The sequence below is a fragment of the Gossypium hirsutum genome, chromosome D11 (genome assembly GCF_007990345.1).
Source record: "Gossypium hirsutum isolate 1008001.06 chromosome D11, Gossypium_hirsutum_v2.1, whole genome shotgun sequence".
Lineage (NCBI taxonomy): Eukaryota > Viridiplantae > Streptophyta > Magnoliopsida > Malvales > Malvaceae > Gossypium > Gossypium hirsutum.
Window position 1 is genome coordinate 68,611,585 of NC_053447.1, and position 19,525 is coordinate 68,631,109.

The window sequence follows — 19,525 nt, forward strand, 5'->3', positions numbered from 1 at the left end:
AACAGATCTTGCTTTCTTATTCTTGGTTCTTGTTTGCTTCCAAACTATATTATGTTTCATGATTCATTGAGAAACAAAATGCATTTGAAAGATATCAACAAAATTTTATTCAAAAAAATTAAAATTTCTTTCTTCACAGGCACGAATCAGAATTTATTAGAGACATTGTTATGAAGATATCAGCAAAACTATGTCAAACATATCCAGTTACTCATAGCGACTTACACTTGGAGGATTTGTATTTGAAAATAAACATTAGGGAAATGATGTCCGCTTTATAGGAATTTGTGAAATGGGTGGCATCGGTAAAACGACACTCGCAAGAGTTGCTTACACACAAATGTCACCTCATTTTGAAGGTAAAAGCTTTATTGCTGATATTCGAGAAGTTTCAAACAAATGTGGACTAGTTTCATTACAAAAACAACTTCTTTCACAGGTCTTTCATGATGAATGCTTCAACTTTTTCAATGTTCATGAAGGGAATACCAAAATTAACCATAGCTTGTCTCACAAAAAGGTTCTTGTTGTTCTTGATAATGTTTATAACATACAACACTTAAAAGGCTTGGTTGGAAGGCGTGATTGGTTCAGATTAGGGAGTAGAATCATTGTAACAACAAGAGACAAACATTTGCTTCGATGTTGCCAAGTTGATGATGTGTATATGCCCACAACACTGAATCCCAAAGATGTGCTTCAACTTTTCAATTTGAAAGCTTTCCATAGTGATACGGTGTCGAAAGATGATTTCATTGAACTTTCTAAACATGTTGTAAATTATGTCGGTGGGCTCCCTCTAGCTCTTGAAGTTTTGGGTTCCTTTTTGTGCGGTAGAGATGCAACTCAATAGAGAAGTGCGATTGAAAGACTAGAAACAGATTCTAATAAAAAAATCCTCGATAAACTTTGAATCAGTTTTGATGGATTGAAAGAAAGGGAGAAGAATATATTTCTAGATATAGCATGCTTCTTCAATAGGGAGAAGAAAGATTTTGTAATGAAAGTATTGGATGGTTGTGAGTTTTTTCCCGATATTGGAATTGATGTTCTCATTAAGAAATCTTTAATAGAAGTCTATGATGGCAACCAATATTTGTGGATGCATAGCTTGTTGCGAGAAATGGGAAGAAAAATCGTTACTATAATACCTCAAAAATTACTATAGTAAGAAAGTAAGATAATATCCTTGGTATAGTAAAATAAGGAAATAAAGTGATAAAAAGGGTAATATTGAGTTATGTCAACATTGGGAAGTATATTATGACATATTAATTCAAGAAAGGATTAAATTGCAAAAGTGAGAAAAGTTTTGTTGCCCAAGAGTAAATACTTAAAATTTGAGGGGTTAAAGTGTAAATAAAAAAAGTTGAAGGACCAATAGTGTAAATATTTTAAGGGTGGAATAATCTAGACACTAAGGAAAATGGATGAATTAGGACCAAATTGAAAAGGTAAAGAATTTTGAGGGACTAAATTGTAATTTTATCAAATTAAGTGATGACTCAAGGATGAAATTTCAAAAGGTTATGAAGGGCAAAATGGTCAAATAGAGAGAGAGAATTCTAGAAGGTAATGATGATGTTTGTGATATTTTTAATTAATTAATTAGATAAATGTTATTTAATTAATATTTTATTAAGATTTTTAGTATTATTTTATTATTAAATGGTTAATATAAAAGGGAAGAAAGATGATGAAAAATCATCATCTTTCCATGCAACCAACATTAGAAGAGAAGAGAAGAAAGAAAGTTTTGCTTTCTTTATAATTTGGTCCTTTCACCAAAAATTCACTATTTTCACCTAGAAATCAAAAGAATTTCCATAGCTTCCAAGAGAGAAAAATAATAAGGAGACAATGGGGAGCTAGAATGTCAAGTTAGATTCAAGAAATAGAAGCTGGAGGAGAGAGAAAATCAAGTTAAAGATTAAAATCAATAGCACAAGATAAGAACATCAAGATTTCAATATATTTTTAAGTTTGTTATTGTTGAAAAAGCATGGAAATGATGTTATAGTAGAGTTTTATTAAATAAAATCTTATGTTCTTGATATATTAGTGAAGGGAAATAAGTGAAAATGATGAGAAATATTATAGAGAAAGAGAATAAGGGATTTATAAACTTAGTAATCATCTTGCACTAAAACAGTTTTGGACAGCAGCAGTAGGTTAAATTTGAAAAATCATCATAAATTGTGAAAATCGAATTAAAGGATGAAAAAAATATGAAATTAAATCTTATTAAGTCTAGTTTTTCATAGAAGAAACGGTGTAAGTAATGGAATTGTAAATCATGAGATATAATAAATTTTGTGAGGCAAGGTCAAAAAGAATTCGGTTCCCCTATTCTGACTTTGGAAAATCATAAAAAATTGAATAAAAATAATTAGAGGCTTAAATTTATATTTTTAAAATCCTGAATGAGTATATTTTCAATAGAAACAAACAGAAACATCATCCAAATTTTGTACAAAAAGATAATTAATTTTTAGTGAAGAGGGGTTGGAACTGTCAAATAGTGAAATAGGGGAAACTTTAAAGAATAAACTGTACTTATTGGCTTAACCAAAAATTCTAAAAATTTTATGGTAAGAAGATATGTGAGTATAGTTTCATAGGAATTTAGCAGATCTTAATTCAGAGTTTCTTATCTCAAGATATAAATAATTTAGTGACTATGACTCAAGTGGACAGCTTTGAATTAATATATAAATAAATGGTGGAATTATAGATAATGTTACATATAAGCATATTATACATTAAGGATGTGGAATGGAGAGGAGGAGGAGAAAAATAAATGATTATTCAACTAGCATGAGTTTTCATTAAAAATGGCCAATTTGCATGTTTTAGGTTAAAGGACTAAATTAAATAAAAGTAATATTTTAAGGGAAAATTGGTAAAAATGTCAAAAAGTGACCAAATTGCATGAAATGAATTGTTTTATTATTTAAATTAATAAATTGAATGAAATATTAATTTAGATCAAGATTGGGTGGAAATTCAAGGAAAATAGAAAATTTCCAAAATATCATTGAATTTTGGTATTTCTGCAATTTAGTCTAGTAGGTTCATATAACTTGAATTATATTCTTAAATGCTTGAAATGTATGTTATTAATGTGAATATGATTTGAATGTTCATTGTATGAAAATTGATGAAACATTGATACATTTGATAAAAAGGGGAATAATGCATTGAATGGATATATGAATGTTTATCATACTATCCATTAATTCTATCGGGAATTTTGGATGTTTTGATTCTGGTTATAATGACATGTATCAGTTAAATTGACCAACGTTAGCTCATTAATGTTTTGATTTTGATTGATTTTAAATATGAATGCTTGATGAAATGAATTTTTAAACTCCGGTAATGCTCTATAACCTTATTCTGGAGATGGATACGGGTTAGGGGTGTTACAGTTACAGAAAAATGTGTTGATGAACCTGGAAAATGTTCCAGATTGTGGGAGGAAATGGACGTCCATCATATCCTAACAAAAAACACTGTAAGTCATTCAACAAAATTTACATACTATTTTTTTTCCTTTTTATAGAATATCTAATCAATATATAATATAAATTCAAAGCTTAGTCTAATTGGTAGATATGAAGATCTTAAAAAGTGAAATTTGGTACTTTTGAGATAAATTATGTTTGATGTTTACAAATATTAAAAAGAATTTGTAGAAATAAATATTTAATTTCATTGCATTGCATTAAAATTTCAAAAATTTTATGTTACGTTATGCACCATTTATTTTGTTCTCTTAATTTCTGTTCTTGATTTTTTTAGGGTACAGAAATGATTGAAGGCATAATCATTGATAATAAAAGGTAATGCGTGTAAACTGATATCTTTGTGTACCGTAAATAATAATTTTATTTTTTTAAAACTCCATATTTCAATGTTTAATTATGAAATTTAGCTATCAAATTAGATTAGATTTGATATGACAAATCTTATAAATCCCTAAAATCAAGGGATATAGTGAATCTCGTCCATCGATGTAAATGTATCTTGATCGTCAATTTTGGGGGAGCTCAACTATAAATAGAGAGCCTCCCCCTCATTTGTACTCATCCATTGTAAGGTGAATTCTTAAGAGTAATAGAATTCCTTGAGCATTTACTCAAACACTTTGTGTGCATTCTTTCTGTCGTTTTCTGTTGTTCTTTTGTAGCTTCTTTTGGCACAATCGCTTTCGCTATACAAAATTGGTGCCTTGGAGGAGTTCTAAGGAATCCTCACTTTTAGGCGTAAAGGCTGACTTAGGCGAGTTTGGAGCAAACAGATCGCCTAAGGCCGCACGGTTTGCGAGACGAAAGGTCTAGCCCCGTGACAAGTTTCAAAAGAATCAATAGAGAAATATGTATTTTTTAAATATTAATGGTATATATTTAATTAGAGGAGCTTATAGGCTAGATCGGGCTAGATCGGGCTATGCAAGGTATTTAGATTATTTTTCCAAACTCGGGCTCGACTCGAAAAATGGGCTTACTTTTTACCCAATCCCGACCCGATTTAAGAAAAGTAAACTCAAGCCCAATCTGGACCATCCATATTTTATTTTTTTAGATTAATTTTATTTAAAATTATTTTTTAACAATATATTATATTGAATACACTAAAAAAAGTTAAAATAAATATTTCTAACACATTAAAAAAATATTTATATTAAAAAATACTACCGTAAATATAATAAATATTTTATTAAATTAAAGTATTATGCATTTTTTGTGGATGAAATATAAATCAAAATATTAATTCTTTTTTTTTAAGTTTAGGTAATTTGAATGACTGATAGATATAAGTCTTTAATATGGGTGTGTTCAATTTCTTTTAGAAAGAAGTTTTTTCATGTATTTAAAGAGTTATTCAAGAATCATATCTTATTTCACCAAAAAAAAATTCATATTTTAATACCCATATTCGGATAAACATTAGATACAAGTATTGGACACAGGTATTTGAAAAAAAAATCAACGCAACATAATTTTTAGATATTGAATGTCTTTGTATATTATGAAGCTCATTTTTGTTTTTGCTCTTGTTTATTAGGGAGCAAGATGCTCAATTTGGGAGTAGATACCCTCTCGAAAATGAAAAAAATTGAAATTGCTCAAAGTGCTTTGCCTCTTAAATTGTGATAATCTCAAATATATTTCCAATGAGCTACGACTTTTAGATTGGAAAGGATGCCCTTTAAGATTGTTACCTTCAAACTTCCAACCAGGCAACCTTGTTGCACTTCTCTTATCATACACTTGCATTGAACGATTATGGAAGGAAAATAGAGTAAGAATTAACTCATTTGATACATGTGTTTTAGCTTATTTTAATATAAATGATTAAAATTTTATTAAGATAAAAAAAGAGCCTTATTATGTTTTCTCTTTTCTCTAATTTATTATTGTCTTAAACGGCCCATGTATAAATTGAAAATGATGAACCTTAAAGGGTCCTAAAACCTAATCAAGACACCAGACTTACAACAGCATTAAATCTTGAAGTTTTGATTTTGGAAGGTTGTACCAAATTAGTGGATGTTCATATATCAATCGAAGTGGTTAAGAGCCTTAAACTTTTGAATTTAAGAAATTGCAAAAGTCTTGGGAGTCTTCCGACTAAAATTGGAATGGAATCCCTTGAAACATTAATTCTTTCGGGTTGCTCAAGTCTTGTAAGGTTTCCAGAGATTGATGGGAAGATGGAACGTCTAAAAATTCTTGATATTTCCGGTTGTTATAGAGTGGAAAATTTATCGGAGAATTTGCAGCAAGCAAAGTTTTTGGAAGAGCTCGACTTGAGTGAAACAGCCATAACAGAACCACCATCCTTCATTTTTCAATTTAAAAAGCTTAAAGTTCTGTCTTTCAATGGGCGCAAGGGACCATCATATAAGTTACTACCAAATTTGCCTTCTCTTTTCAATGTAATCCAAGGTAGGAGGACGAATGCTATGGCTCAGATGTTGCATTTGTTGTTAGGTTTGAGTTCTTTAAGAGAGCTAAAACGAAGGGACTGCAATCTTTGTGAAGGAGATATTCAACGTGATATTTCTTGTCTATCCTGTTTGGAAAAACTTGATCTTAGTGGTAACAATTTCATCAGCATACCTGCATCTCTGACTCGACTCTCGAAGCCTGCAAATCTTATATTTTCAAATTGCAACATGTGCACTCTTGGTGAAGCAGATATTCATAGCGATATTTCTTGTCTATCCTCTTTGAAAAGTCTTAATCTTAGTGGTAAAAATCTCATCACCATTCCTTTGGCTCTTACTCAACATTCCGGGCCGCAATCGCTTGTATTGTCAGATTGCAAGATGCTTAAATTGTTGCCTGCGCTATCAATAAACAAGTGCAGATAGATGGTTGTTCTTCACTTGAAGTAGTTGCAAGTGCATCAAAAGTATACAATTTAACGGGTCGTGGTTACATTAGTGCTATTAACTGCTTCAAATTGGCTGAGAATAGCAATGCATTAGCACTGCTGAAAAAACATATTAAGGTGGATTAATCTCTTTTTTCTCCCTTACAAAATCTCATACTTGAAAAATTATGGTTTTAGTTACCAAACGACTTGTGTTGAAGCTTAGGTTGCTTTGCTCACACCCGGTGGCAGCGGCTAGGCCTAGCATGTCCAACATTATATTGTATTTGGACGGTGTTACTTCATTGCCCAATGACTTTAGCTCTATTATCAAAGCTCGAGAATTCCCTTTAGGATAAAAAAAGTGACTCTTTGTTAAGAGTAAACTCATTTCATTGAATTTTCAAGCAGTTTACATTGAGTATTTAATACAGTACTATAAGCAGTTACTAATTGAATACTAACTAACTAACTAACTATAACAACTTTCTTATTCCTAACATGGCCCATGCTTCTTGACTCTCCTCGTTTCTGTATGAGACTTGTCTTACTTCTGTATAACATTCCTTCCCATGGAAATTACTCCAAGTCTTCTTCTAAATTTGTCGAATAACCCTGCTGACAATGGTTTGGTCAAAACATCAGCCACTTGATCTTGTCCAGAGATATGACCAACTTGTAACGAGCCATTCACCACATTTTCCCTTACAAAAAATAAGTCTAATTCTATGTGTTTGAATTTAGAGTGCATGACAGGATTATTTGCTACAGCAATGGCAGCAGAACTATCACACCAAACTAGTGTCTTGCTTTGAATTGAGACACCTAGTTCTGTCAACAACGACTGAATCCACTCTATTTCTGCAGTGACATGAGCCAAGCTATGATATTTGACCTCTTCTGTAGACTTTGACACCACCTGTTGCTTCCTAGAACTCTAAGAAATTAGATTCCCACCAAGAAAAACACAAAAGCCAGAGGTTGATCGCTGGTCATCAATGTCAGAGCCCTAACTTGCATCAGAATAGCCTTCGAGAAGAAGTTTGGAGTTACGAGTGAACTGTAATCCATACTCTAGTGTTCCTTGTAGGTATCGTAAAATCCTTTTTACAGCTTTGAAATGTGTATCGAGAGGCTTGTGCATAAACTGACATACCTTGTTGACTGAAAAAACAATATCTGGCCTTGTTACGACTACATATTGTAGGGCACCCATAATACTTCTAAACACACTTTCATCCTCTATTGGGTTTCCTTCACGAACAGACAACTTACATGTAGTCACCATTGGAGTAGGAGAGGCTTTGGACATGTCCATAGATGCTCGTCAAAGTAGCTCTAAAATGTATTTCTTTTGGCTCAGCAAAATACCATTCAAAGTGTATGTAACTTCGATCCCAAGAAAATAATTCAAATGGCCTAAATCTTTCAAGGAAAATTGAACATCAAGATTTTTGACAAATTCATCAATAGCAAGAGAGTTGGTGTCAATGACTATTATATCATCAACATATACGAGGACATATAGAACCTGAGATCCTTCTTGTCGAATGAAGAGAGAATTTTCAGCCTTAGACGCAACAAAGTTAACAGCCAGCAAGAACTCTTGTAGCTTATGAAACCATGCACGAGGGGCTTGTTTCAGTCCATAAAGGGCCTTTCGCAATCTGCAAACAAGTGGATGACCATTAGCTAAGTGTTGCTCAAACCCTTTTGGTTGAGTCATGTAAATCTCTTCATTTAAGTCCCCATTCAGAAATGCATTGTTAACGTCTACTTGTCTGAGAGGCCACCCTCGAGACACTGCAAGAGACAAAATCACCCTGATCGTCGTTGGCTCGATTACCAGACTGAAGGTTTCAAAAAAAATGAACACCTGCTTCTTGTAAGTAACCTTTGGCAACCATTCGGCCCTTGTAACAAGCTACTGACCCATCAGCATGACGTTTAACTTTGAAAATCCGTTTGCACCCTATACAAGCCCAATTTTAGCCCGGGGCCCAATATGCCCAAACCCAAAAACCCAATACACCACAACCCAAATTAGCAAACCCAATACCCATTACAACCCGAGCCCAATTACAAAATAAGCCCGACACCCCAGCCCAACAAACCAAGTCAAACTAGGGTTTTAGAAAAGCTGAAACCCTAGCCCTTCTGGCACCTACCGCCGCACAGCCCTAGCAATTGCTTCTGACCTTTGCTCTTCTGCTGCCACTCCTCTGTCAGCCACCTGCTCCGCCACCATCAATCACCGGCAAAATAAAAGAAGAATGACAGCAAATAGTAGAAAAAAATAGAAAAAAATAATGTTGTAAAAATGGCTATAAAGCCATAACAACCGATTGTAAGGGTTCCGACCCCTTTTCTTCACGATTTCAAGAAATAAAAAGCAAAAACAAAATAGATTCAAGGATCTTTTTCTTCTTTTGGGCATAAAATCTATTTTTTTCTTTTTTTCTATATTTTTAAAATTTTTCTCTTTATTTTCCTTCCTTTCGAAACTGTTTATATACATACATATATTTCTTTAGTTTTCTTTTTTTTAAAACTATTTATACACATATATATTGAAAAAAGTTTTTTTTAAAAAAAGAGAGAAACATACCTTCCTTTGGATCGCCTGAAAAAGGGGTTTTTTTCGACCTTCCGACCGCCGCATACGGCGGCACCGGTGCCAGCACAGATGGCCGATGCGACGACGATTGGCCGAATTTCGACCGGACCCTAGCCGGAAAGGGAGAGAGTCTGAGAGAGAACAATTTTTTTTCTAAAAAAAGGAAGAAATGAGCCTTTTTGAAAAAGTTTCAACTTTTATACTAGTATTGAAACGGCGCCGTTTCATTCAGAGTCTTTAGGTGCCAAAACGGCACCGTTTGGCACGACTCACGGGTGACCCGACCTGTCCGACCAGGATCCGCGTGTTTTAGCCTTGAAGGGTTATTTGCGCGAAGGATCCCTCCGCTTTTACAACACAATGCAATTCGGTCTTTTTTTTTATTTTTTCATTTAGTCCGCAAATTTGTATGGGTTTTCAATTGGGTCCTCAATCTGTTGGCCCCCTGGGGAAGGGACACGTGGCCTGGAATTTGGGTTTATTAACCATATGGCCCTCCGGGCTTTCACGCTTTTCCAGTTTGGCCCTTCTGTATTTATTTTTATTTCTGTTTTGACCTTTAAATTTTATTTTTATCCCTAATTAGTCCATCTGTGTTTATTTTATTATATTATTAATTAATCTATTTATATTTTCTTTTTATATTTATCTATTCATCATTATACTATTATATCATATTATTAGTTTTGTATTATTATTATTATTATTATTATTATTATTTACTCATTTATATCTTTAATTTAAAATTATACATTTTTCTAATATATATATACATATTTATACATATTCTTTATATTTTAAAATCTATTTCTTCTTATGTATTTTTTATATTTTATATTTCATATACATATATTATATATATTAATATACATTTTTATTAATACACATGTATACTTTATATTTTTATAAATTTTATTCATCTCTTTTACTTATTTATTTATCATTATTTTAAAAAGAAAATTTTAACTTTATTTGCTTATTATATTTGTTTTTGTTATTTCTCATGTTATTAATTTTGTGCTTTTTTATATTCATTCATTTTTATTGCTATTGCTCATATTTTTATACCATCATATTCAATATTGCTTAGTATGTGTAATTAACCTCGTGTTTCATTTCTATTATTTCAAGTTAGATTAATTTATCTCGATGCATAAGTTTCGACTTTCAAATAAGCAAAATTTCATATTTAGATTCGAGAGGATTGAGCCCTAACATATTGGGTTCCAATTTTTTTGAATCTAAATAATCGAAAATGTTTTTTATTATTATTAAAAACATAAATAAAAACTCATTATTGGGAATTCAATACGTTGTGTCCTAACGCATTGGATATGACACGTTGTTTTCTCGAGATGAGGATTTTTCTAAAAAATAAATAAAGGCAATATTCAATGTTTAGCATCATGAGAAATCGTGCCCTAACGTATTGGGTTACAATTTTTTATATGACTTAAACAATTGAATACCCTTTTAAATCTTATTGCACGAGTTTTTAGACAAGCTCATTTCTGAAGAGGTAAAATATCGTGCCCTAACTCAGTGGGTGTGACATTTTCTCTTTCTGAAATGAGAGGGTCTTCAAGAGTAACTTAATTTTTATAAGCTTTTAAAATAAAGGATCGTATTTTAAATTTCTTTAAAGTTTTTCAATCTTCGACACTAAGACATTAATTAATCAACTAGGTACCAATTTTGGGCGTTACGAGGGTGCTAATCCTTCCTCGAATGTAACCGACTCCCGAACCCTTTTTTTGAATTTCGTGGACCAAAAACCGTTGTTTTAATGAAATTAAATTAAAAACAACCATTTTATGAGGTGACTCGATCACATCTCATCAAAAAGGATCGGTGACGACTCCCACTTTCGTTTTCTTTTTTAAAACCCAAATCGACCCTGTTTTATTAAAAAAATGGTGTCAACACACCCAACTGCTCGACATCCTTTAGGTAACGGTACGAGGTCCCATGATTTGTTTGCTAGCAAAGCTTGATATTCAGCTTGTGCAGCTGCAGTCCAGGCAGTGCTTTTAAAAGCCTTAATGATAGTAGTTGGTTCCTTCTCCTCTATGATAGTGGAAAACACTTTTGGCTTAAAAACTCCATTATTTGACCGAGTGCACATGGGATGTCTGTTCATAGTAAGGGCATCTGTACAACAAGAGGAAACACTCGTGAGGACATTTCTGGATTACTGGATGTAGGTGAATTGATCATACTAGCCGAACCCCTTGGTGCAGAACTAGAACTGGAAGATTGTCGACACCCTGAAGACTGTGTGAAAGTTGAACCAGGAAGAGCTTCAGGTGAACACGATGGTCTTGCAACCAACGGACCATTCGAGCGAACTATCGGGACAGAGGACTGTTGGTGACAAAAACTGGCACTATTGTCGGCTTTTGATGAAGCAAACCCATTTTGAAAGGGAAATAGTGTCTCATTGAACACCACATGTCTTGAAACAAATACTCGGCCATCTGGAGCAATGCACTTGTAGCCCTTCTGGTGAGAACTAAACCCAAGAAAAACGCACTGCTGAGATCGAAATTGTAGTTTATGTTGCTGGAACGGTCTTAAGTATGGAAAACAAGCACTCCCAAATATCTTCAGCTGAGAATAATCTGGTCAAGCTTTAAAAAGTTTCTCATAGGGGGTTTGATACTACAAAGCAGGTGTTGGTAACCTGTTGATAAGATGAAGGGCTTGAGAAAAGGCAGACGACCAGTGTACCAACGACATTGAAGCACGACCTAGTAACGCTAGTCCCATATCAACTACATGACGATGCCTGCGTTCAGCTACCCCGTTCTGTTCTGATGTGTACGAGCATGTTACCCGATGTTAAATTCCCAGATTTGCAAGAGTATTAGACAAGGACCGATACTCACCCCCTCATCTGTCTGCAACACTCTGATGGATGTTCCAAATTGTACTTGAACCATCTTGTGAAAGTGAAGAAAACACCGAAACACTTCTGTCTTTGATTTGAGAAAATACAACCAGGTAAAACGACTGTACATATCTACAAAAGACACGTAGTAAGCAAAGCCATTGGAAGTCACATGGGAGGGACCCGAAACATCAGATACTACTAACTCAAATGGGATTGAATACACTGTTTGTGAGGTACTGAATGGGAGTTTGTGAGCCTTGCCTAACTTACCAGGGGTACAGGCAAAATGTAAATTGCTGTGTTTGAATGGAACATTACAAGACTTTAAAACACGAGGAAGAGTATTGGGACATGGATGTCCAAGTCTGTCATGCCAAATTTCAACAGACGAAGTCGTCTGAACATTGCACAAGTTAGGAGACTCGAAGCTTTGAGTAGAAGGGAGCCTTTGTGAAGTAGATGGAGAAACATCAAATCTGTATAAGCCATTATGCATGTGGCCCTCCAGTAATATCATCCTTGTCTGTATGTCCTTCACAAAGCATAAAAAAGGATGAAATACAAAGTACACTGCATTATCTCTTGCAAATTGTCTTACAAAGATTAAATTTTTACAGACTGTGGGAACATGCAGTACATTCTTGAAATGCAACAACCTAGAACTAGCTACAAAAGTTGAAGAACCAACATTAGCAATGGATACTAACTTACCATTACCCATGGATACCTTGTTGGCACCTGTGTAGGCCGAAGCATTCTGAAGACCAGTTACACTTGGGGTGATATGGTTGGTTGCACCAGAATCCGAGTACCACATTTGATTAGGCACTGGGGGAGGGAAATTCGATGAAGGCAGTGAAGAAGTTGAACATGTATTATAACAGCTCGGGGAGGAACAATAGGTTGTAGGAGCATCACAGAATTGATGATAGTTGACAGACATTGATGAACTCGAATCAGGACCTCAAAAGTTTTCATCAAAACCGTGATAACATGTTTGCACCAAATGTCTGATTTTACCACACAACTAGCATTGTGGTTTAGACTGAGATCACCCTCGACCCGAGCCACGAGCACGATCACGAGACCACCCACAGCCTTGATCCCTATGTCCACGATTAGAGTCACGATTGGAATCTGAACTAGACTTCAACGTGTCAGAATTACCTTGCTGTGAACTACATACCAGATTGGCTTGCAAAGATGCATCGGACAACTGACTTAACTGACGTTCTTCGCAGTCAAGAAGCATTTCAGTGACAAGATCAAGGCTCAAGGATGTGGCAGTAGCAAGAACCCGAATGGATTCAAACTCAACAGGAAGACCAGCCAGTATAACGTTGATCTGTTCTTGTTCAGAAACTAGACTCCCGGCAGTAGTTAAGCTGTCACTTAGATTCTTGACCTTGGAAAGATAATCTTTGATTGAAAGACCTGCTTTCTTGATCGAATATAGTGCATGCCTCATACTGGATAGCTTGATTGTTGATTTAGCACCAAATCGTCTGTCAATGGTTGTCCAAATATCGAAACTAGTTTTAGCCACTGTTAAGTGTACTAAAATTTCATCAGAAACTGTAGATAAAAGCCATGATGCCAAGAACTTATCTTGTTTATTATGAACAAGAAATGCTGGATTTGCCATAAGCTGACCATCGGAATTAGAAATTAAAGCAGAAGGAGGAAGTGTGGTGCCTAATACAAACCCTTCCAGGCCATACCCTTCGAGGATTAATAACAACTGATGTTTCCATAGCAAGAAGTTCTGATTACTGAGTTTAATAGTGTCATGTTTGGCAAAATAATGAATGGTAGTCGAGTTAGCACCTCCAAAATCTGGTGGATGGATTGCTGCCCCAGAGTTGCTAGAGTGTCGAGGCATGTCATTTGTGGGAGTACCATCTGTAGCCATGAACACAGCCAATAGAGAAAAGAAAGAAGAAAAAAAATATACACCAGAAACACTATGGCTCTTGATACCATGTTGAGAGTAAACTCATTTCATTGAATTTTCAAGAAGTGTATGTAATCACTGAATTTTGCCCGGGCCAAATTTCGTCTTTTTTAAAATTACACTTTCACCCTTAAACTTTTTTAAAATTATATTTTGACCCCTAAATTTTCCTCATATTATATTTTGACCCTTAAATTTTTTTGAAATTACATTTTGACCCTTAACTTTTCACAAAATTATATTTTGGCTCCAATACTTTCCAAAAATTACATTTTAGCCCCAAAGTTTTACATTTTTTACAAGTTGGTCCTTCTGTCAAAAAATCCCCAATAATTCGGTGGATTTCGCGCACCTGCCCTACGATTTTCGGCTGCCGGCATAGGGCATAGCCTTCCCCACCTGCTACCTGCAAAAAGAAACAAGAAATCGGCATAAAAAGGGTTTAAACCCCAAAAAATGAGACCCCTACGAAGCAAAAAAAAAGCCACGAAAAAAAAGAAAGTTTTTTCCGTGTTTTCACAATTTTTTTAAAAAAATTCGTGTCCAAAAATCTTCATGTTTTAAAAAATTTTTGTGTTTAAAAAAAATCGTGTTTTTAAAAAAATTCTCGTGTTTTGAAATTGTCGTGTTTTCAAAAATTTTTGTGTTTTGAGAATTTTCGTGTTTCTAAAATTCTCGTGTTTTAAAAATTTTTCGTGTTTTCAAAAAAATTGTTTCAAAATTCTCGTGTTTTCAAAACAAAAAAATTCTCAAGTTTTAATCGGATCATGATTAAATATTAAATTGAACTCGTATTTTTGAAAATTAAGACAACGAGCATTTAACGATATACTAATTTTGGGCGTCGCGAGGGTGCTAATACCTTCCTCGTGCGTAATCGGCTCTCGAACCCTAATTTCTCTTGATTTCGACATGGACCTAAAATCGACTCTTTTTTTAGAAAATTTGAAAAATAATTTTTCTTTTAAAAAAGAGAATTTATTAGGTGTCCGATCACACCTAGAAAAAAGATCGGTGGCGACTCCTTTTTCAAATAAAATCGAGATTCTGTTTTCAAATTTGTAATAATTACTTCCACTAGTGCCCGTGCCCAAATTTTAGTGCGCTACAGCTGGCGACTCCGCTGGGGATTTTTTTTGAGAGTCGAGTCTGATGTTAAACGCGTGTTGTCAAAATTTTTAAAATTCCTTGTTCAAATTAATTTTTAATCGTGATCCTTGAATTTTATTTTTGAAAAGTCATACATCTGCATTCAGTTTTTAAATTAATATTTTTCTAATTTGTTTTATTTTTTTGTTTTTTTCAGCTTTAAGTTTTATGGTTTTTAGTTTGTTTTTAGTAAAATAAAAAATTAAAAGGTTTGTGAGTTTCTCCCCACACACCGTGCACTTGCATTCTTACACAACATGAGCTCTCTACCCAGGCTCCGTCTGTTTAAGAGGAAGTAAATGCTACGCCTTCGTGAGTTAACTTGTCCCTCCGCACAGGGTAGTGAATTACTTCCGGGTTACATATGACTTATGCTTTCGTGAGTTAACTTGTCCCTCCGCATAGGTATAAGTAAATGTAATCCCTCGAATTGAGCTCGCAAGCCCATGACGGGCAATAACCAAGGCTCCGTACTAACCTTAGTAGGTGAAAGTATGGACAATTCGAGTACCTTTCTAGAACCAAAACCACATATAGTGAACCGTATGAGCCACCCAATTAGAGCCATGCCGAACCTCTATCCGTTGTATAGTCAACAAAATAAGTACATGGGAGAAACGCTTCTTACCTGGTATTCTTTTACATTTACATTTATTTGTAATGGAATCGGGTCTACTTATTAAATTGAATCAGGTAAATTGATGAGCATGTGGGGTAAGTTTATTTTGTAAAGCATGATGGGGTAAAAAAGAAAAGAAAAAAAGAAAAAAGTAAGTCAGTTTGTTGGATTTTCCCATAGTTTTTCTTTACTTATATTTGTCGTGATTGCTACCTAAGTTTATTTGTCTTCATTTTATTTTTCATCATTGCATCATAGGCATCTCATTAGGAAGGTGTTGATTAGAGATTGGTTGCCAAAAACGGGTTTCTGATGGAGGAGTCAATTACGCAAATAACCGAGAAAAAATGCCGTAGTCAGAGACTGACCTTTGAGGGCCTAGAAAGCAAAAGGGACATTTTAAAGGAAAGATATATCTTTGATCTTTCCGGGAAGGTGACTTCAAATGGTCGTCAAAATAACCCCAAAGATTTGACTAGGATCTGGAAACAATGAGACTCAGGCACTAGGGGCATCTTCATTGGTAAAATATTTTGTAATGGACTCTTTTGATAAATGAAACGCCAAAATATGGGGCTATCTTAAAATCAACACCATTTTTTGCATATTTACGCATGACTAGCATCCATTGGACATTCATTCATTCATTCATTGCATGTACATATCACCCTTGCCATTCACTAAGGCTAAAATCGTATAATCCACAGTTGCGACAGAATTCTGGAATCACGTCATCCTTACAGGACACGTCTAAGAACTAGAGCTATGGATGCTGAACTCAATGAAAGAATTGAAAAAATTGAAAGGATCCAAAGTGAGTTACAAGAGCAATTGGTCAAGTCACAACAAGAGGCGAGAGATATGATGGTGAGATCTCGAGAGGAATCACTCGAACAAAGAGATCAAATGGCCGAAATGATGGAGATGATGACAGCTTTGGTTAAAGGAAAGGGACCCGTGCAAAGCCCTGACATCATGGAGCCTCAATCAAGAGCTAATAATGATCAAGATCCACTCTATCCCCTAGAATTCACTCCACCTCACGCTCATGCAATGCAAAGAGGATATTCTGAAGGGGAACCTACAGTCCTAGAATAACGTCCTGTACCATCTGCTCATCTAGGGCAAAGTATATTCGTATCAAACCCCGGAGCTAATCTTGCTGATCCAATTGTTCCAGATCTGGACGATCCGGTGGAAATAGCAAAATTGAAAACCGATGATTATGACGCTCAAGATAGGTATAAGATCCTAGAAGAAAGGCTCAAAGCAATAGAAGGTACTGAAGTCTTCTCTGCCTTGAGTGCTAAAGAACTCAGTTTGGTGCCTGATTTGGTTCTACCCCCGAAATTCAAAGCACTAGATTTTGAAAAATATGATGGGATGCGATGCCCAAAGGCGCATCTTGTCATGGTTTATCGGAAGATGATTGGTTACGTGAATGAGGATAAATTGCCGATACACTATTTCCAGGACAGTTTGGTTGGATCGGCTCTTCGATGGTACAATAAGCTCAGTAGAGAAAAGATCCGATCATGGAAAGATTTAGCATCAGCCTTTTGTATGCAATATAGGCATGTATTAGATATGGTGCCTGATCGACTAACCCTGTAGATGATGGAAAAGAAGTAAACAGAGACTTTCAAACAATATGCACAAAGATAGAGGGATATCTCGGCTCAAGTAGAACCCCCATTAACTAAAATGGAGATAATAGTCCTCTTCATCAACACTCTGAAGGCGCCATTTTACGATAAGTTGGTAGGAAGAGCTACAAAAGACTTTGCAGACATTGTAATATCTAGGGAGCTTATAGAAAATGCCATCAAAAGTGGGAGGATGGAAGGTCCCGAGAGTTCAAAAATGGCAGTATCTATAAGGAAAAAAGAGGCCGAAGCCCATATGGTCGGAACTAAAAGCCACCATACCTCCAACCCATACCCAGCCCAACCACGACCTCGTTATCGTTCGCCTTCAAACTTATATTTTTCTCCCCAAGGTCCTTACTATTCAACACCTTCTCCTTATCCCGTATATGCCATGAATAATCAAAGACCGTTCACTATGTTTCCACCAAACACCATGTCCACACAAAGCCAACCAAAAAATGACCAAAGACCAGCAAAACCCAGTTCTAAAAAACCTCAGTTCACCCCAATTCCCGTGTCATACGGAGAGTTATACCCAAAACTGTTGGAGAAGCAATTAATATCCCCACATTACATGGCACCCCTAAAGCCCCCATATCCAAAATGGTATGATCCTAATGTTAATTACTTGTATCACGCTGGAAATCAGGGGCATTCTACAGAAAACTGTCTTGCCTTTAAAAGGAGAGTTCAAGATCTCATCGATGCTGGCATTCTACGATTTGATGGTATTAGTAATTCTCTTCCTAACCATGCTGATGGGAATGTGAATGCGGTAACAAATGGAGATGAGGGGCAAGACAATCCGCGAAGCGCTTTAAATGAAAAGGGATTTCAGAACATCAGCATAAATGTTGTTGACAACGAGGGTAATGCAATAGAGATGATACGCCCTTGTCCTTTTGGATATGTTTTGAACAACTGGACTGCTATGGACCTCTTTGTAGTTTCTAAGTCCTCTCCAGAGTAATGCTCAATGTTAATTCTCTATTATTTTGTGTGTCCCTAAATAATGGGATTCCTTTTGTAAGAGCTTACGTTTGCTCTTTATCATTTCAATGAACATTAATAAAGATGCACTTTGTCATGGTCTTTTCATTTCCATTAGTGTCGTTATTATTCCCGCTTCTCATAGCTTTTTCCTATACATATATCATATCATTCCATATCATTGTGTTTGTTGATTCCAATACTTTGATGCTCCTCTATAGTTGTCTTTTCCATTCACCTTTCAAGTGTTCTGATATCCATAGCATGAACAATCCCGTTACAAGTCTTGAAATTGATTTCGAGAAGGCTATTTGTTTAGGAGAATTCAAACCCAAGGAAGATGTTGAAGATTGTGTCTCATCTCCTAACTTACTGTGAATGGTAGAACAAGAAGAGAAACAGATCCTACCTCATCAAGAATCTGTTGAGACAGTAAATTTGGGTAGTGAGGAAAAGAAACAAGAAGTGAAGATTGGGACTTCTATTTCAGATAACACCAAACAAAATTTGATCGTCTTGCTCCGCGAGTACAAAGATGTATTTGTCTGGTCTCATCAGGACATGCCAGGGTTGAATGAGGATTTAGTGGTCCATAGACTCCCATTGAAACCAGAATGCAAACTCGTTCAGTAGAAATTAAGAAGGATGAGACTTGAAATACTATTAAAGATAAAAGAATAAGTCAAGAAACAATATGATGTCAGCTTCTTACAAGTCTCTAAATATCCAGAATGGGTAGCTAATATAGTCCAGTACCAAAGAAAGATGGCAAGGTACGAATGTACATGGATTATCGCGATCTGAATCGAGCAAGCTCTAAGGATAACTTTCCTTTGCCACACATCGATACGTTGGTGGATAATACCGCAAAGCATTCTTTATTTTCTTTCATGGATGGTTTCTTGGGTTATAATCAGATAAAGATGGCTCTCAAAGATATGGAGAAAACGACGTTCGTGACAATGTGGGGGACGTTTTGCTATAAGGTGATGCCATTCAGATTGAAGAATGCTGGGGCAACATATCAGAAAGCCATGGTGATGCTGTTCCATGACATGATGCACAAAGAAATATAAGTTTATGTTGATGATATGATTGCCAAATCCCGTAGAGAAGAAGAGCATGTTGGGAACCTCAAAAAGCTGTTCGAAAGATTAAGAAAGTTCGAGTTGAAGCTTAACCCAGCCAAGTGTACATTTAGGGCTACCTCGGGAAAACTGCTAGGTTTCATTGCCAGGGAGAGAAGTATTGAGATTGATCTTGACAAGAT

At 35.2% G+C, this 19,525-nt stretch overlaps 1 protein-coding gene across 1 annotated transcript; it reads left to right on the forward strand.

The window, feature by feature from the left end:
- Window positions 1-292: 292 nt before the first annotated feature.
- Window positions 293-853, forward strand: LOC121223285 (disease resistance protein RPV1). The gene has a single exon (XM_041104444.1). It carries the CDS (start codon window positions 293-295, stop codon window positions 851-853), a length of 561 nt encoding a protein of 186 aa, XP_040960378.1.
- The last annotated feature ends 18,672 nt before the right edge of the window (window positions 854-19,525 follow it).